The sequence below is a fragment of the Vespa crabro genome, chromosome 15 (assembly GCF_910589235.1).
Source record: "Vespa crabro chromosome 15, iyVesCrab1.2, whole genome shotgun sequence".
In the NCBI taxonomy this organism is placed as follows: Eukaryota; Metazoa; Arthropoda; class Insecta; order Hymenoptera; family Vespidae; genus Vespa; species Vespa crabro.
In genome coordinates, this window is record NC_060969.1 from 5,596,851 (window position 1) to 5,617,293 (window position 20,443).

The 20,443-nt window shown below is 43.8% G+C and overlaps 1 protein-coding gene across 1 annotated transcript in view; it reads left to right on the plus strand.

The window, feature by feature from the left end:
- Nucleotides 1-18,465, plus strand: part of LOC124429446 (AF4/FMR2 family member lilli-like) — a 51,774-nt gene extending 33,309 nt beyond the window's left edge. Inside the window, exons 3-4 of the mRNA XM_046974757.1 lie at nt 10,261-10,599; nt 11,375-18,465. Coding sequence (XP_046830713.1) covers nt 10,261-10,599; nt 11,375-11,752 — 717 coding nt within the window. The 3' untranslated portion in view covers nt 11,753-18,465. The remainder of the gene's footprint in view (nt 1-10,260; nt 10,600-11,374) is intronic.
- The last annotated feature ends 1,978 nt before the right edge of the window (nt 18,466-20,443 follow it).

Consider the following 20,443-nt stretch of genomic DNA (forward strand, 5'->3'; position numbering starts at 1 on the left):
ATTTTTCTTTCTTTCCGATCGACCATTACAGCAGTGATCGTCTATCGAGATATTCGTTAATAATTTTCAAAGAATTGGGATGATTTAAATGAAAGAGAAGAAAAACAACGGACGAGAATAAGAAGAACGTTGCTTCGTAACGTTTCTCTCTCTCTCTCTCTCTCTCTCTCTCTCTCTAGATGTAACCAAGAGTAACGAAGAAGAGAAAACGACGAAGCGACGAAGGGTAGAGGGGCGGGGAGATAAGGGAGGGAGAGGTAGTAGTCGTAGCGACGGCCCTGAGATATGATAGCCGGTTATCATACCTCCCCGCTATACCTCCGTTACCCTCTCTTCTCTCCTTCTTTTGCCCTCCATCCCCTCCTTTCTACCGTCTCGCCGACAACCGGTCGTCTAGACGGCGCGCACACACTGACGCGCCTTCGCATCGTCCCTCTCTTTCTCTCCCCACCGCCGCCCCCCTCCCTCCTCTCGCCCCTTCTCTCTTTTTCTTCCTTCGTCCCTTGCGAGAGATAGAGTCGCGCGAATCGGAAGAAAAGCAGATTCTTCTTCCTTTTCTTATTTTCTTCTCCGTTTTGTGCGACTCCGATTTTCCCTTTACATTGTTTTCTCTGTTAACTTCAATCTTTATTACGCAACTATATCAAATCGAAAGTTTATACCTTTTTAAGCAATCCCAAACTGCGAAAGATAATTTTACTTTCGTGAGAAAGAAGGAGAGAGGGAGAGGAGGGAGATCGATCTAGAGTAGGATCGAGGAAAAGTTGCGCGTGCACGCATATAAGCGAGGAGTATAAAAGGAGTAGGTGGGAGTAAAAGTAAGAGAAGGATGAAAACAAGGAGGAGAAGAGCAGGTGGCGAGGATAGTGGTGGGGGCTTGAGTGGTCTTCTCTCTAGCAAAAAGAGAGGGGGGAGGGAGAGGGCGAGTGGCACGCGCTGCTTTCGACTCGTCAAAACAGAAAGCGACAGTCGGTCAAAACGACATTAGAGAAAGAAAGACCGAGAGGAGGTAGTCGTTTTGCCGTCACTGCTCGCGACCTTGGCCGAGGTAAGGTCAACCTCTGAGGCTCCTTAAAGCGCGTCTCTTCTGCAGTTTCGCGAGACTCTACCTATATACCTCTCTCTCTTGCTCGCACGCGCGGGCGCGCGCGCGCTTTCTCTTACGCTTCCACGATCTCGCCTGTGGGTTGTGTCTGTGAGACTCTCTGTCTCTCTCGTTTGGTGTCACAGTCGGATGGTGGGGGAAACGAGCGTCTGTTAGGAGTACCCCCTAGACGACGAGTATACGTGTATTCGCACGAGACTGTCGCAATCGAGGGCAACACCAATCTCCTCCTCTCTTTCTCGCTACTCGTATAATGATTTCATTGATCTAAACGATTTTACGATTAAAATCGTAGGGTTTGCCTATCGATTCGAGTGTTGTTGCAATATCAAAGCTGTTATAATTTCAAGGGTAATTTCTCTTCGATTGGAAGGGTATAATATACTCGAATCAATGAAATCAAATGACAAAGAATATGGCACGTGTTTACAATTCTTGTCGAAATTCCAAAGAATCTTTTTTCTCTTTTTCATTTTTCTCTTTCTTCATTTCTTTCTTTCGTCACATCGAGAGAATGAAGTAACTTTGACGTTGAAAATCGAGACCACCCTCGATCTTTCTTTGCCAGTCTCTACGTACATTGTATCATACATACTCTCCTTGTACGTACATATATATGTACGTACATGTATATGCGCGAGTCGTTCGCAAAGTCTCGTCTCTCTCTCTCTCTCTCTCTCTCTCTCTCTCTCTCTCGTAGGTCGCCTGCCACCGCTTCGCGGCTGATTTTTCCGTCGCCCGTGCAAGACACGAACGAGAATGAGGAGGAGGAGGAGGAGGAGGAGGTGGCGGTGGCGGAGGAGGAGGTGAGCCGAAGAAGAGCGTGGAAGAGGGAGAGGAGCCGACCGGCTGACGATGGTCGCGTCGAGCCACACGAGGGAGAGAGAGAGAGAGAGAGAGAGAGTGAGAGAGGGTGGTGCGGGAGCGTCGCGTCGTCGATACGCACACAAACACACCTCACACACACAGAAAACTCAGAGAGACGAATGCGCATTGGTAGGGGTAAACGCGAGCGCCGCCGAGTGGGGAAGTCGAGTAGGTGGGGGTAACTCGACGGTGCTGCAGCCTGACAGCCACCGGACGAGTTCAGTCTGCCGCCGGACTTGGAACCCGTTGGGTTTCGTTGTGCGCCAACAAACGCGCATTTACGCACAACGATACGACATTATATACTCTCTCTTTTTCTTCTTCTCTTTTCGCTCTTTTTCTTATTATTTCTTTTCATCCTTTTCCCAAGCATCGCCCAAGCATCGTCCTATCATTCCACGTATCTTCTGTAGAAATATCGACGATCCTTTACGATATCTCTCCATCGTCCTTCGTCGAACGAAGAATCCAGCTACGAAGATAAAAACGAAAAACGACTTTCGCGAAAAACTCGGATGTAGTAGAAGAGTGACGTTTCCGCGAATCGCATCGGTGGAAGTTGGCCAATAAAGAGACGTGTACCTAAGAAAAACGTCGTCTATTCTTCTACAAGCCTTTCTCTTCGTTATTCGTCCTCATCTTTTTCTTCTCTTTCTTCGACGCAGAAAAAAGAAAAAGATATCGTGTGTCTTGCGGATATCAGTGCGCGAGGGAAAGGACGGAATCGAAGATATTCGAACGCGAGTGTCGGAGACAAAATTTCTGTGTTTCGATTACTTCTTCGCGCGTGCGAGAGAAAGAGAGAGAGAGAGAGAGAGTGCGGGGAGGGGCGGGAGAGAAAAGAAGTAATATCATTGTTTCTTTTTTCTCTTGTATCTCCGAGTCACGAAAAAGAGGGTGGCGTTGGTCAGAAGAGATAAAGATTTAAGAGGTGAGGAGTTGAAAGTGCAACGATAGAGAAGAGACTCGTCGACGTGGTGGCAGCTTGACAGCTGACGGTGGTGGTGTGGTGTCTAGCTAGTTTCCAGTTTCCTCGGCAACCTGGCGGCTCCGTTCAAATGAAGCTGAGGCGTCGCTGCATGCAGACGCTCGGCGTCTCCGTCAAACAGTTGAGGAGAAAGCTCTTCGAGTTGGGCGCACGCATATTACACGCACAGGGCTCGAAACCGCGCGACATGGCCTTGGTGGTACGTTTTGTGGCTTTTCACCAACAAAAACATATATCTGCGCATTATTTTTTTCATTCTTTTATCCCTTTCATACAGCCAAAAAAAGATCCACCGTATTCGTCGTTAATCGATAGGCGAATCATTTCCATGAGAAATAACGAAACGATGGAAAAGTCGCGAGAGCGACTATTAATTTTATAACGTCGAATTTAAAAAAGCACGTCTCAAAGTTGATTCTTCGCTTCGATCCGCGTTCGTTCCATTAGAGAGGGAAGCTTTCGTTTCTATCCACTTTAAACCACGGTAGAGGGAAAGAGAGAGAGAGAGAGAGAGAGAGAGAGAGAGATAGGTAGGGGCGGCGGGGGAGGAGGGAGAGGCAGACGTAGACGGTCTCTTCGATCGACCGACGGACGACGACAATGCCGAAGCGAGAGAAGAGTAGAAGGAAAAGAAAAAGAAAAATCAAACGTCGTTGTCTATGCGCTCCTCTCGACGTTTAATAAATTAGCGTTAAACTCGTTAAGCAGGCACACTCGGTCGAGGGACGTGATTTTTGTGACGTACGCATACTCACGCACTCACATTCTATCGCTTATTATTCATAACGCGATACTTGGTATGTTTACAGTTTACAAAAATATACATATTTATAGGTGGTTACGAGTGCCCAAGAAAATTTTGCAACAACGGTGTACGTACGTTTCATCGAGTTTTCTATTAATGAAAACAAATAGTATCTCTGTGTTTCTTTCCTCTTCTTCTTTTTTCTTTTTCTTTTTTTTATCATTCGGTTGTACTATCGTCTTTGCGTCGATAACGTAAACACGTTGGTTCTTTAAAACGTTCTACTCGTTGCTGTACTTGCTATTCTCGAATAATACTCAATACCGAGCAACGTCGTCGTCGTCGTCGTCGTCGTCGTCATGAAAGAAAGAGAAAAAGAGAGAGGGATTTTTAACGTCCCTGTAATTTCTACTTTTCTTTCTTCTCATGTCTTTATCCCCGATGGAATCGCAGACGTCGGTAATACGCTCGTGAGTTCTGGAAAAAGAGGAAAAATTCTATGTGCCCCTCTGTATGTGTACGAGAGCGCCGATTTTGCAGCTAGCGAATATAAGTTGGAGATAGAGCGAGAGGGAAAGAGAGAGAGAGAGAGAGAGAGAGAGAGAGAGAGAGAGAAGTACGAGGGGAAATATAAGAGGAGGGAGAAAGAGAGAGGCCGTTACACCGTCTGCCTCGTGTTTCTTCCGTCTGGCCCAGAATGCGAACCGGGCTTTCACTGCAGTTTTCTCGTCTGGGTCGGCAGCCCGTCTCTCTCTCTCTCTCTCTCTCTCTCTCTCTTCTTACGTCCCTTCTCCATTCATCTCTCTCTCTCTCTTTCACTCACGTCTCGTCGGTCGATACCTTCGCGTTGCACTTTTAAATGTCATCAGCCTTCGTGCGAGTCTTTCCGAGCTTCTCGAGTATAGAACGAGAAGCGAGAGAGAGAGAGAGAGAGAGAGAGAGATACGATCCTTTTCTTTCTTAGGTAGGACTTTTCTTTTAAACCTTCCCTCGCAAAGGAGCGATGGGAATGAACGGGCAAAATCTACACGTTGATCCGCACGTGCAAACTATTCTCCAATTGCCCCCTAATCCGTTGATCGAATCGAACGACCCTTATCGGACCAAATGAAATATAAATGAATTCTAATAAGAGTTTCGACATATGTATCAGACAGCGTGCCTGAAAATTATAGACAGCACGTAACTCCCTCATCCATAATCGTTTACACGGGTACATATATAGAAATCGATAGGAAAAAAGTATACACGTGTTTCTTTCGTCGTACGTCAGCGAAAGAATAAATACCTTGTCAAAGTGGCAAATTAAGGTCAGTCGATTCTTTAAGAAAGAGAGACATAGGGGAGAGAGAGAGGCAGTAGGCCAACGTTTGCGCAAGTGTCGAACACGTCGATGATCTAAACTGATCGATCTATCGAAGCTCCCTTTTCAATAGGAAATCACGAGGCTCTGGTTGCTGCTCGCTGAATAGAGTTCGATTCACCGTGACGTATCGAGTTTCCCTCGCAGTCGACTTATCGTCGAGGCTCGTTAACCCTTTCGTTACTCGTTCCACGCATCGTCTCTACCGGAAACAGCCGCAATGATTATTCGAGTATCACCTTTTCCACTCTTTTTTCTTCTTTCTCTTTCCCTCTCGCGCTCTGTTTTCTCTCTTATCGATCGTTCCTTTCGAGAGACCGTAAAGTCTCTCGACGACGACGACGACGACGACGACGACGACGACGACGACGACGACGTCCTCTCTTTCGTCAGCCGGAAAAAAATGGGTCGACTCACGCTCGCAACAAACTCCTCCTATCTATTTTTAAACACGGGGCCTCGTACTTCACGTTAATTTAATTAAGCGTTAATGAGGGTACGACGGTACGTAGGTGGAAGCATAGAGAAAGTTGGTAGAGTCGCGGGCTGTCGCTCTTTCTACGATCGCGTTAAATCATTTTTGTAAAATTTCTCCGTTTAATTCGTTATTTATTCTTTTCGTTAAGCGCGAGCAACGTAAGCTTGGATTCATTGAACGATCAATCGTGTGACGTGTCTTTATCGACTCGCACGATAAGGATAAAGCGTTTATCGGCACTATCTTAAGCATTTTTGGCCGATTTCATTAGTTCGCAGAGTCTCGTGAATCGCAAGCGAGAAGAAGAGTTTCGGGGAAGCATAGCTTAATTACTACGATGTGTCTCGTACGAGTCTGCTGGTGCACCTGTACGATGACGACGAGACTACGACGATGGCGACGACGGCGACGACGGCGACGACGGCGACGACGGCGACGACGAAAACGACGAGGAGGAGGAGGAGGAGGAGGAAGGCACGTTACGCGCCATTGCCACTCGTCGCTTTCCCATTGTACGGATACAATTTACGAGAATGCATTTACGTCGATCTTCCCGACACAACAATGCCTCTAATTCCACGATTCCCGTTGACTTATTGGACGGTTACAAAAGGCAAGCCTTCGCAGGAAATTACCTTGACGGTTTAGCGCGAGTAAAATCGATGAAAAGGATGAAAGAGAAGAGAAAAGGATGTACTTTTTTTTTTCTTCTCTTTTGAAATCGATTTGGACTTTTGCACTCGCGAACGACGAAATCTTCGCACGTGCGCTCGAGGCTTTGGCTAATAACACTCTTCGTGTATGATTAATCCGAGATACGGAGTTCGATATCGAGACTAGACGGAACTCCCTCGACGAAAAAAAAATGACAAAGTCCAGGAAAGGAAGATATATCGGAAGAAAACTATACGAGTCGAAGATCGGGAGAAATTCCCTTTGAAACTAGAGCAGGCTCCGGCACGGAGAAGAACGAACAAACGCGTTTCAGAGTACGCGTACGTAGACGCGAAAACTAAAAGCACGTAAGTGCGCTCGCACTCGCTCGCGCACGCCATTTTAAAGGTCTTCTTGTAATTAACCGTCTAGACTCCCGACACTATTATCTGGCCCTCGTTAACGTTATCTCCGTCAAACGGGAAGCGTCTGTTGGAAAGTTACGTAAGTGTGTACGTGTGCGTATGTATCTATGATCCGCGTATGAGCGTTGCATGCGGGTACTCGTGAAAATGGCCACAGGTTGCGTCACGTTCGAAGCTTTTACGTCGCAATCGACGATCGGACGACGAGGGAGGCGAGAAAATCCTTTCTCTTCCTGGCATTACGAGTTATAGAATTTCGTCGTTAAGAAAAGTTAGTTATCGTTCTTCTTCATAAACGAGAGAAAAAAAGTACGATAGCACCGACATAGTTGAAACAATATAGTCGTGGTTATCATCGGACTCGTCCTCGCCACTTCCCCCACCCCTAGTCACCATTATTTTCAGATCACGAGAGAGCGGGGCCAGCGTTCAGATGCCAGCGTTATCGCTATCGAATTTTTTTTCTTTGTCAACGTCTACGTAAATTTGTTATGCCTCTTATCGTGCAGTTTGGGGATTAGCGCGTTTTTATAGAGGAAAAAAGAAAGTTTGTACATTTGTAAAAAAAATTTTAATCGCATCGTCGCGTCGCGCGTAACCTCTCGTAGACGTGCAAAGACAGCGTCGTCGTAGTTATCGTCCACCGTCCGATGGAACCTATCCGTCTCGTGGCCTTGGGCGATAACGATAATTGGCAGCCCGATTACACGTGCTACGCCGGATCGAATCTATGTAGCTCGCCTATGTTAGGCTTCTATACGTGTTATATCTAGCGAACATGTCTGTGTGCGCGTCGTCTATATGTATACACGTATGTATACGTATATATATATATATATATATACATATATGTATATATGTGTATGTATATGTTTCGACGTTTATATCAACGGACCTAGGACAACTATCGATCCGATTGATCTCGATCCATCAGCGCAAATCTTGATTTTATACGACTGTCGAGACGAGCAAGTCGATGCGATAATCCAAGAAAAAACATTTATATCCTTATCAACTTTTCTCTCCCCCCCTCCTCTCTCTCTCTCTCTCTCTCTCTCTCTCTCTCTCTCTCTATCTATCTATCTGTCTATCTCTGCCGATGTAACTACAGTTGTATTGGAAGAAGAAGAGCAGTATTTTTCTCGCGCAGCATCCACTTTGGTCCAGATTCAATGAATCCAATTAATCGTTCAGAAAGGAAATTATTCGATTAATTGGAAGATCTCAAAGGGAATCACAGGCACACATACCACGTGTTTAGAGAAACGTTCATGGAGAATCAGCATCAGCACCCTCGAGAAGTCGATCTTTCTCTCTCTCTCTCTCTCGCATCGTCTCTCTTGTCGATCGATCGACCAGCTTCACCCTCTCTCGCTCTCGCTCTCAGGACGTACCCCGTGGACATTATACGCGTCTCTAGTCTTCTCTGGAGCCGTAGTGTCCGATCAATACCAGTGCGAGGCACAGCAGCAGGCGTCTCACCACCCCTCAAACACCTCGTCCTTCTCTTCCCGTTGCTACTCTCCTGCTAACGCTCCAACTACACCCGCTTGAGCTTTCCCTTTCGACGGCCTCCGTGGAAACGTGGAGAACCCCTTTAAAGCTTTAACTCGAGCCACTCGGCGAAAGCTCTTTTTCGAATCGAGTTTCGCGCGCTTTGCCGTATCTAACGGCCGAAAAAGAAAATGGAGAAAAAAGGGCCAAGGGACGAGCAACGGGAGACGTTTCTTTGGGTTAAACCTAAGAAGCTCTTCCAATGGTGTACGCTCCTATGTACGATAGGGAGAAGAAACGAGGGCGGTCGATCGTTGTGATAGGAACGTACGAATCTAGGGCGCCACACTGCTCTCTCTCTCTCTCTCTCTCTCGCTACATCAAATTGTACGTTTCTCTACTTTCTTCATTTTTTTTCAAACTTCTCACGCACGCACGCACGCGTACCCTTCGATACATTCATTTGACGTCGAGATGGAGAGACAAATTTCAACTCGTACGATAAGACGTCATTGAGAGCAAACGACTCGAGACTATCGATAACCTCGGAATTCGCAACGCACTCTCTCTCACACACACACACGCGCGCGCGAACATACAGACAGAAACATTCTACGTTTGTCGTTTCTCGATAGCGCCGCCCTCGAGAAAAGCGACGATTTTTTTATTTTTTTCATTACTGCATTATCGCCACTCCGACGTCTTTAATCTGCACATTTTTTTCCATTTACCGTTATTTTCTTTCTTTCGTCAAATCGATTTCCTGTCTCTCGATCATTCCTTACGGCTTGAAGATTTCCTTATTACCAACGGCATGTCGTTGAAATTATAATTGCGATCGTAGAAATTGCAATTATCGAAGAAACAGTGGCGTGGCCAAAGAATTTATATGTCGAGCTGGTCACGGACAATTGTCTTCGTTACGGTACGAATTGCATATATAATAGCTGTGAATGCGTTCGTCGCCGACGTTATGTGTGTACGTGTTCTTTGGGTGTGATTTGCCACTGCCAAAATACGACCTCGAGACGAGATCGACGATCGTTTCAGACATACTGGCGGCCAGTCGATGGCTCGTCTCCACCCAATTTTCCTTGTTTCTTTTTTATTCTATCGAAGCAACGAATAAAAGCCAAGCGAACGGAATAAAGCGCTTGGACACCGTAACAAGTTCTCATGGAAATTGGAATGATTTTTAAATTTGGCATGCGTTCGAATCACGATTTCTTGAAATGGTCGAACGCGCTCGTTCCGCTCGGTCGAGCACATTTGCGTCAATCGCGACCGCGTCATGCCTTCTCCTTCGCGCGAACGCCTCAATTATGCGAGCGATTATCCTTAAACCGAGATCGATCATTGAGATTAATAATAATGCGCGAGAGATAGGAATTAAGGAATCGCGATTTGTGCCATGAGCAACGTTAGAAATGATCCTACTACGGTCGCAGACATTTGAAATTACGAGCGAAATAAGAAAACAAGAAAACAAAAACAAAAGAAAAAATGTAGAAGAATCGACGAGAAAGCGGAATGGAAATTTGGATATCGTATGTTACGAGAGTTTCATAGGGAGGAGGAAGCGACGAAAGCCAAAGGCCAGGTTTTACACGAGAGCTTTATATCTTGGCGCAGCTTTAACATATTCATAGAAACTTCCGGCTTACGTCAAAGAGATTCTGACGCGCGGGTGCATTCGCGTTATTATTATACGAACGCCGTACTAGCGATAGGGATTAATTAACGTTGGATAAGCAGACTTTTAAAGGAAAACCGAAATTGGGCAACTCTTCGGTCTAGCTTTGTCGAACAATGAACGTCTCGACTCTCTCAGAATTTATAGGCACATTTAAAATGAAAAAGAAAAAAAAATGACACTTTCTCGACACGCTTCGAGCAAAGACAATTTCTCTCTCTCTCTCTCTCTCTCTCTCTCTCTCTCTCTCTCTCTCTCGAAGAGTGACCTTAAATTGGCTCCGCTCGCCGGCTAGACCGAACTCAGACGCTTTTACGAGCAAGAGAAAACGGGACGGAAAATCTCTTACACTTTAGACGATCCAATCGTACCTTGTTTCTTGGCTAGCGACCCTAATATGACTACGACGAAACTAACGGAACCATGTACTTTTATGTCTTTTAAACAGATGCTATCGATGGGTTCGGCATTGGACGTTCGTAGAGGAGGAAGAGAAGGAGGTGAAGTAGGAGGAGGTGGAGGTGGACGTAGAGACGGAGGGGGTGGCGAGGCAACAAACGGAAACGCGTTGACCCGAGGCGTTCGAATAGCTGCAGCCGCTGTTCGTGGACAGGGTGATGTCCTTCAACAAGAAGCGATGGTCGCCGCAGCGAGAGACAGGGCGATCAGGACAGGTAGCGTGAGGCAAGATCTCGCCCTCAATTTACCTCCGCGGCTGGAGCTCCCGGATGGGGAGGAACGCCCTTATGGGGCGCAAACCAATTTGCATCTTCGTGACCCATTGCAGGTGAGTTCTTTTTCTTTATCCTCCTTTTCCTTATCCTCCTTCTCCTCCTCCTTCTTTGCCGCCGCCGCCGCCGCCGCCGCGCCCCCCTACTCTATCTCGTAGTCAAAACACGCGATAACGCGCGATTTGTGACGCGAACAAAGACCCAACATCTTCCATTTATTTTTTTCATATTTACTTCGAGGAAAGAGACGCGACTCCATGTATCCCGGCGTTGACCCAGCGAGATCCAACTAAATCGATATTATCCAGTCGGACGATCGTTATCGAATACGGTAAAAGCCACGTTCGAGAACGCGGAAATTTTACGCGATCCGCTAGAGAATACGGTTATTTAACTTTAAAACGTCTCGCTACTCTTTACGGAACGAACGCGCGCGCCGCCTCTATATATACATATATACGTAGACGTAGGGTATGCTCCTTCCTAGCTGCTGTACGTTTATGTGCGATTGGTGCGGAAGTTGAAAACGCTTTATACGGTGCGCGCAGTGGAATACCTCCGCTTTTGAATAAACCGCTCCCCGAGTGGTGGTACGCGCGCCATTCTCCTAACGTTCTATTACGAATAATATATAATCATCTCGTTAAACGTTAGCGCCAAACGGGAGAGAGTATTGATTTTGATAAAAATACTTTAAGATCGTTTAACCATTCATTTACTTTATATCGTATTTCGCTTGGTATATACTCATACGCGCATTCTTTAACTTATCTATCATTAATTCTATTCAAAGAGCGAACGTTTTAAGAAAACAAAATGTCAACTTTTTAGGAAAGCGAGATCTACCAAAAGTGCATACGGCCACCACCAAACCGGACTATCTTCGATAGCGAGAGTCCACCCCCGTATCGTAGCCAGTCGGCACTGTTGGAGCCACCGGAACAAATAGTACGCTGTCACAGCGCGGGTAGCTCCCTGCTGAAAATGTTTCGCAAGTTTCCAAGTTCTGCTAGTAGTAGTAGTACGTCGTCGTCGTCAGCGGCGGCGGCGGCGGCGGCGGCGGCGGTGGGGGCACCGACGCAACCGAAAAAGTCCACCCTGTCCAGCTATTCCGAGTCCAGTAGCAACCTGTCCACTCTGACGGTGGTGCCCTGTGAAACGGACGAGAGTCAACAGGAGCAGCATCACCATCGGCAGAAACGCGTCTGATCCGAGGCCAGTGGTGGTGGTGGTGGATCCTCGTGCCCGAGGAAGAGGCGAGCGTTCCTTCCTTTCAACAAGAAGACGAAGAAGAAGAAGAAGAAGACTCTCCTTTCAGCAGCTTCGTCATCGACCATCAACACCGACGACACGATGATTCTCCTACTCTTTCTTCGCGGTGCGCCACTTGAAGACTGAACTACGACCAATAGCAACGGCAACGCAAGACTTCTCTCTCCATTGCTTTTGGTTCGAGGACCAAGCGAGAACGGCGCCGAAAGAGAGAGTAGAGTACAGAAAGAGAAAAAAGAGAGACAGAGAGAACAAGAGAGGAGTACCTCTGGCCCTCTTCTTTTTCTTCTCTCTCTCTCTCTCTCGCTCGCTCTTTCTTTGTTTCTTTCTCTTTTTACTATATAAACACTATCCTGCAGATCTCATACTTATTCCAAAGCGTGATACATAGGAGAGGGAAAGATTAAATCTTGCTGAGAGAGAGAGAGAGAGAGAGAGAGAGAGAGAGAGAGAGAGAGAGAGAGAGAGAGAGAGAGAGAGAGAGAGACAGAGAGGCAAAGAGATCGTATAAGCTGAGATGTTGCTATTTTATTTCCATGTAATATCCTTCCAAGAGAGAGAGAGAGAGAGAGAGAGAGAGAGAGAGAGATGAGGAAAGGGAGAGAGACATAGTACTGGACCGTAATAAGGGAGAAGAAAATCGCTCGCCTCCCCTTCGACGTCGATGCGATCGACTAATGGACGATTCGCAACAGTGTCGCAAAAGTTTTCTTCGAGAAAAGACTTAGTAAATTATTTATTGGCGATATTCGCGTCCTGCCTTCTCGTACCGAGAGATTCTGGCAGACGAGAGTGAATGAGTGAGAATGAGAGAGAGAGAGAGAGAGAGAGAGAGGAATAAATGCGAGCATGTTAGGGAAAGGAAGACCAATTGAGAGCTAAAAGGGCTAAAAAACGAAAAAATATAAAACAGAGAGAAAGAGATGAAAAAGTAGTGCCAAGAGCGAAAATAAGAAGGAAAGAAACATTGTAAATATTAGATTAGGTAGTTCAATATTACAATATAATTATTACGACTAAAAATTATATGCTACAATACCGATTAAAAGTAAACATCCAATATACGTTACGAACACGCATACCATTTAAAGATATGAGCTGGCACGCTCTCAGTGCCGGGCCGTACGAAAGTGACGTTCTTTTTCTTCGCGGGACACGCGTGTTTTTCTCTTTTCAAAGATGGCCACGTTTTTTTAGCGATCGTTAATTCGTCCCTTGTCTTTCCCCCTATCTAAACACGTAAGTTTTCATTCTCGTAGTTTTTCTCGTTGCAAAGGATATACTTTTGTATTTTCCTTTCTTCGAAAGCAAAGAGAAAGCCAGAGACGTTCACGTTTTAGTGATCGATCGATGGCGCGCACTCTTCTTTTCCAAACGCTTTGAAAAGCTACGAATCGATTTAGGAAAAAAGACGCGCGTGCGTGGCCATCGGCTCGCCAGAGTCGCCTTCGAATTTGATCGGTGGCGGCGTCGGCGGCGGCGTCTCCACGTTTCGTACGGCCCTGCGTACATACGTCTGATATAAACACACGCTACTTTTATTATTATTCGAATAGATAAGGCCTCAGTTTTCGACGAAATAGGACGAGATCCGTACCCGGTCGTTGCCTTTTCGAGTCTCGGCGTCGACGAGAGAAGTTGCGCGAGATCAAGTAATTAATTAATTAACTAATCGATTAATAGCTAGAAGAAATTGTTTACACGGCGACCTTCGTCGATCTATTTTCGTACAATAGGCCGACGCGAATGAATTAAGGTTCGAGATTAATTCCTAGGCGCGTAGTTTAAATCCGGTAAACGAGTAAAAAGATACAGAACAATGTGTCGTAGGTCTCCGTTGTATTCTCCAAAGTTCCTACCCGCGATCTTTTCTTCGACGATTTGTTTCTGATACGTGAAAGAGGAAGACGACTGAAGAAGAAGACGAAGAGGATGAAGAAGAAGAAGAAAGAAAAAAGAAGAAAAATTAAGTAAAATGATAGATAGAGAATTTGGTAGATCGACTCGCGCGTCTCGTCGAGCCCAAACTTCGATATGCTTCCCGGGACGGAACGAATCACCCGAGTATCTCATGAGAAGTCACCAATTATTGTAATTTTAAACGAAAAGAAATCCGACGAAGGGGAAAGAAAGTTTAAACAGATGCGAACTATTTTCCGACGCGTTTCCCTCCAACGATTCGCGGATTGCGTGCGTCGCGTGTCACGAGTTAGCTGCGAGATCGATTCGACAAACAAACAAACAAACAAACAAACAACCAAACAAACGAACGAACGAACAAATAAAAAGTCGGCTAAAACTGGAGCGCGCTGAGTATGATAGGAAAAAGTGTTTTTAAAAAGAATCTTTATTCGCGAACAGGCTGACACAAACTCCCCCCCCCGACAAAGATCATAACTTCGCAAATGTTTGACGTTTCTTCAAACGAAACTTGATCTTGTCGTCCGTAGAAAAATGTTAACAAGCCAAACGATCAGGCTCGAGTATTTTTCTATCATGATCATTGCGAGTCAAAGTATCGTCGTCCGAGATTCGGAAATACTTCAAGCCTACTTATTATGACTTATTATTACTCGTAGAGGATGTTCTATCCCGTTCTCATTTTTTACAATAGAAAATTGTATTTAACTGCATACTGCAACTATTGTATCGTCGTTTGAAATTACGTAATGCGTCCTAAAAAATATCTTCGTAGGCTTACTCGTCGTTTCATCCTTCGAGAAACTCTCGACTCGATGAAATCACGAATGGTCTTATCATATAAAATATTTTTCCTACGAGTAAATCGATCAATTTTGGAAGATGATATTTTCGTTCGCAGCGATCGCAATTGGAAAAATTCCATGTAAAGTTATGTAAACTTTGATTGTTGATATTTTGGAATATACGACCATTCAAGGCTCGTATCTATATCGACGAAACTCGAATGAAACTCGTATTCTATCCTAGTATAATTTTCTTCTAAATAAAGAGATATTCGCGCGGTTCCGGTTCTAGGTGATTCTCAGGACATCGCGTTCCTTCGAATCTCGCGACTTCTACCACGAATCACGTGACCGTGAATCGACCCATCGCGATTTGATAATCGAATTCGTTTGGCTCGTAAAAAATATCGTATAACGACGACAGAGAAGCGGAAGAGAGAGGACGTGATGAAAGAAAAGGGTTGTGTGAGAGAGAGAGAGAGAGAGAGAGAGAGCAAAGTGTTTATCCAAAAGACCGCTATCATGCCTTTTGAGAAAATATACATGTCCGGGCAGTTTTACAAACAAAATTTGACCCCGTGTTTCTCTCGACGCACGTTGCGAAACAACGTTCGCAATAACGTTCGCATTGGCAAAGTTTTCGTATGGAGTTGAAGAAGGGTAAATAAAAAAGTAAAGAAATGGTTTCTCCATCGCTCAAAATGTGTTCAACGCGCATGCAATATTTAAATGGCGAGGATCAATCGTAACCGTATTATTTAACGATTGGGTCATCGACGTGGCCTTGCGATCGAGTGAGATGATACGCGTTCAGCGAAGAGATAAGACAGGGAGAAAGATAGAGAAAGAAAAGAAAATGCAATGGGTTCTGTGCAAGTCTCAATTAAATTGTAAATGTTATTAACTTAGATTGAATTTAAAGAAAAAAATAGAGGAAAAAAAAGAAGTAAGGAGTGAAATGACAATGGAAGTTACCTTAGATCGCTTACTAGACCGAGTTTATGCGCGGGCGATTAATGGAAAGTAAATCCTAAAGAAATTCGTCTAGGAAAAATCTCTTAATTATCATTAATCATTAGAAGATTCTATAGAGTGCGATAATTTAACGATTTGTTAACGGGATTCGCCGTACGAGCGGAAGATTATGAAATCGTGGCCTTTCGACACAAACGAGAGAGAGAGAGAGAGAGAGAGAGAGAGAGAGAGAGAGAGAAAAGAAAGAAAGAAAAAGAGGAAGAGGACGAACGACGAGGAGGTATTTCAAACTCGCCCGCCGATCGAAGAGACACGATCTTCCATTGGAGAGAGTCCAATTAGCTGTTTCATTCGGACGAACGGCTCGGTTCGAGCGTTGGATCTCGGTTCGATACTTATCGAAATGCACGACTTTGAAGACGACGCTTTATTATTTTCTTCTCTCGCATTTTGTCGATCTCGGAAAGATCTTGTCGAGAGCCAAAGCAAATGGGAGAATTCGTCGACAAGATCATTGTTTCGACCATTATTCTTTGACCCTTCGATTTGTTATTTTTTTGTATTTGTTTTTTATATATTGTTAATATGTGTAACAAGACGTCTCACGTTTTAGGACGTTCCTTGGTATATTGGAAAATACATATCATCTGATTATTAGTTTTTCCTTCCTTTTTTTTTTCTTTTTGTTTTTCTTTTTTCTTCTGTTTCTCCGTTTCGTTCATCATAGCCATAAAAAAGCGCGTAGGAACGATCGACGAGCATCGAAATAATAATAAATTAAGCTCGGACAGACGCGATTTGACAGAATAAATCATCGCGATATCATGCGTGTGTCCTGCTACGTACGTGGGATTGGCGTAAAGCGTAAATATGCGTTGAAATTTCGTGATTTTTACGAAAATAGTAGATCCGATCGTTCCTTATCGTCGTACTCGAGTCAACGAGAATTCTCCAATAAATCTAGTCACGCCGAGCCGTACGTCCGCTCGTCAAAGTGAATCGGTCGATAAACTCTAGCTATTGTCATTAAAAATATTGAAATAGACCGTCGACCGAACCGTCGAGGGAGAGAGAGAGAGAGAAACAGAAAAGGAACGTGTTTAAAAAGAAAGAAAAAAAAATAACGTTGTTTCAATCATTATTTTCTTTTTCTTTTCTTTCCTCGGCGGCGATAGCGGCGGTCATCTTAGGCAGAAAATAATTATAATAATAACGATGAGATAATAATTATAATTAAATAAGAATAATAATGTGATTTCACGAGGTGTGTTCTAAACAAAATTTATTCGTAGCGTCGAGTTTTAACGAGCCACAACTCCGAGTCATTTGAGACGCGCAACGGAGTTTCGAATTTGACGTGCTCGTGCGCGCCAAGAAAAAGAAAACGAAAGAAAGAGCCGAAGAAGTAGAGAAAAAAGAAAATTTTTTCTATATCTTTTTTTTTTGTTTCGTTTCTAAGCTATAATTATATCGTACTGTTAATAAGATTGGTGTGTCTAGTCCCTCGCGATGAGAGAATGTACTCGACAGAGAGAGAGAGAGAGAGAGAGAGAGAGCGATAGAGAGAAACGGAAAGAGAGATAGATAGAACAAATTTTGGTGCGAAGAAATAACGTCCAAAACTCCTTCGAGACTCCTCATCGTAGAGCGTACATTTTTCTTGTTAAAAAAAAAAATTAAAAAAAAAAAAAACGCGTAAAGGGAAAGAGCGAGAGAAAAAAATTAAGCAAAGAATAATAACAACAACAACAATAATAATAATAATAATAAGAATAATAATAATAATAATAATAATAATAATAATAATAATAATAATAATAATAATAAATAATAATAAATAATAATAATAAATAATAATAATAATCACATCATCATTAACATCATCAATGCACAGACCCGCTGACTGACGGAATTAAAAATGTTTCCTAATCAAAATTCGTAAATGTCTCGTTGTTGTTTTGGGAACGCGCAGTGTCTTTGACAAAAAGCAAAAAAAAAAAAAGGAAAAAGAGAAGAGAAAGAGAGAAAGAAAGGAATTGTGGAAAAGTGGGGAAACGGGAGGAAAGAATAGGGAAATAAAATGAGACCGCGTCGTGTGTCCTTCGAACGAAGTAATGACTTTTCATTGTCGCGATTATACGAAGCAGAAAAAGATATGAGAGAGGGGGAGAGAGAGAGAGAGAGAGAGAGAGAGAGAGAGAGAGAGAGAGAGAGAGAGTGAGTGAGAGAAAGAAATTGGGAAAACCTTTTTTCAAAGTAATCGATCGATGTTGTAGAAACAGTGTCATTTTAAAGTAGTAGGTCGCTTCTACAGGAAAAAAAAAGTAAAGTAAAGTAAACTAACTAAACTAAACTAAACTAAAGTAAAATAAAACGAGACTCATCCAGAAAAGGTACGAAGCTCAACGTTATTCGAAAATCGCGCGCTTCGCGAGCGCGCTCGAGGTATGACGCGAGTCACTGTACAACATGGCATGGGCGCTTGCATGCGCGTGCAAGCTCGTGTGCATTTTCGGGCGCGCTGCGCCGCGTCGCGTACTCAACGGTTTTTTATACAGTAGAATTGTACCAATACCACATAGGGAAAAAAGATGTTCGTTGTTCACTGCTCTGGCTTGCTAGAAAAAAAAAAAAATAAAAAAATAAAAAAAAAAAAAAATAAAAAAAAGTATATTCGGGCCTCTCGGAGACTGTTCGGATCAGAAGAGAAAAAGTAAGAAAGAGAGGGAGAGGGTGAGAGAGAGAGAGAGAGGCGTCGTATTGGAAGAAGAGAAAAAAAGTAAAAAATAATCGATCGAATATAAGCCTATCGAAAGTATAACTTGTTCCGGACAGTCCCCTTCGTGTGCCCATCGATATAAATCGGCAACATTTCGACATTGCAAGATTATTGGTGTACTTATCACGCAGTTTTCTACAAAATAAAGAAAACGATTTTGAAAAAAAAAAAATGATAACACGAGCCACATATACCGCAAGTATTTTATTTTTCTTCTAACGACCATTTTTGCAACCTTTTCAGCTTTGCTCTTCTTCGAAACAAAAGTCTGCCAAGGATAGAAGAGTCTAGCGTCGCGTCAATCATTGAAATTCCAGAGATCCTGATAATGATCTTTAGCGCTCGATGTCAACGATCGATGATAGCAGTTTCGAGCGCCATCCGACGGAAATTCGCTGAAACAAAATCTACCCCTGACGAGAGGCAACGATCGTACACGCGTGTACTCGAGGAAATCAATAAACATTACGCGCAATAAGTTTACTTTTTCAAGGTAGTTTAAAACCTTTTATGTTGCCTTTTATTCACACTTGATTTTCATTGATTTTCACTAATTCGTACGTGTTTCTTTTTTTTTTTTTTTTCTTTATTCTTCAAAATTTTCTTAGAATCGCTTGATGCGTTAGAACGGATATATTTGTTTTAACAGAGACTTGAAATTATCGTGTCAAAGATTATCTATCTTAGTTCAAGATTTACTACGAGATATGTGAAATAAAAAGAAAAGATTATCAGAGCCATGAATAGGTCGACGACGACTAAGATTTAGTTGACGAACTGGATCAACGATCGAACAACGTAGACATAAAAGAAGCTTCTCGGTGATGAGAAGTCGTAAAGGAACGAAGAGAGGAGATCGTAAAAATTGAAGGAACATGATCCAGGGATAAGTGGTATCACGTTCGCAAGGTAAGGCAAGGAAAGACGTCTATTTCCGAGCGGACGACGTTCCAAATTTAAACGACGCCACCACCCGCATTTACAAACGGTCCTGCCTTCCTTACCCTCCTCCTCCCTAAAGGCGATTTTCATGAAAAACAATAGCGCATATATCAAACGTGCACGTAAGTCTATCGAGTCAATCGCAAACGGACAAAGGACCAATAGCCAGGAACATGAATCTATGCATTTGGATAATTGCCTGGTTACCGACTTGTTTTATTCCGGTGACACTCTAAAATATTACTGTATCCGCTTCTCCGTGTCATTCCATCGCTCTATTTTTGAACGACGGAGAAGCTTCTAAGGGGACTTGTTTTGAATCCTCCTCGCCGCGAGAGAAACGACTGCGCGCGCGTTGCTCGAAAAAATCTCTCTCCCTCTCCCGCCCCCCCTTCTCTCTCTCTCTCTCTCTCTCTCTCTCCCTCCCTTCCTCGATTGGGAACGACGAAAAGATGCTAAATTGCATCTTGTAGGAAACAGGCACTCCATGGACTCTATCGGAAACTAGAAACCTAGCACCGTTGATACCCCAGTCATTTATTTTTAGGATTAGGAAACGTGACTTTAGCTCCGGGATTGAATGATAGAAATGAATAGAAACCGTTTCACTTCATCGCCGAGGGATTTCTTTTTTTAGTATCAACCACGGCAAACGCTTTGGTGCATTTTTAACGAAGGGCTTGTTAATTATTTTTAGTTGTACACGGTCGATGCGAACGTGGTGATCCTTTAAGATTCGATCGAACGTCAATGCTCTTCGGCGAATTTCTTTTCTAGCGTTGCGCCGCTTGAGGAAACCCTAACGTAGATTTTAATTATCAAGCACAAATCTAGGTCTCGTAATGAATGAACATTCCGCATGAGTTTAGCATCGAGAGACTAGTAACCCTCTCATTTATTTTTAGAACCATTAGAAGCGAGTTAAGCACGCAAATTGAATGAACACGTTCGTGGAAATGTTGGAATACGTCGCGTCCATCTAACCGTACCGTTGTCCCGGAAATTTTATTCGAGAATAATTCGCATTAAAAGGATTGGCAGGCTCCCGATAATATCGACAATATTTATTCTCGCGGACGTGGACCGGAACCCCGTCCGTGGACTGGAGACAAGCCAAATTTGGCGCCTGCGTTAAAAGACTCGAATAAATATTCGTTCTTACGAACAAAGATCTCAAAGGACACTTTTATTCATTGACAAAGCCGAAGAAAATGTCAACTTTTCTTT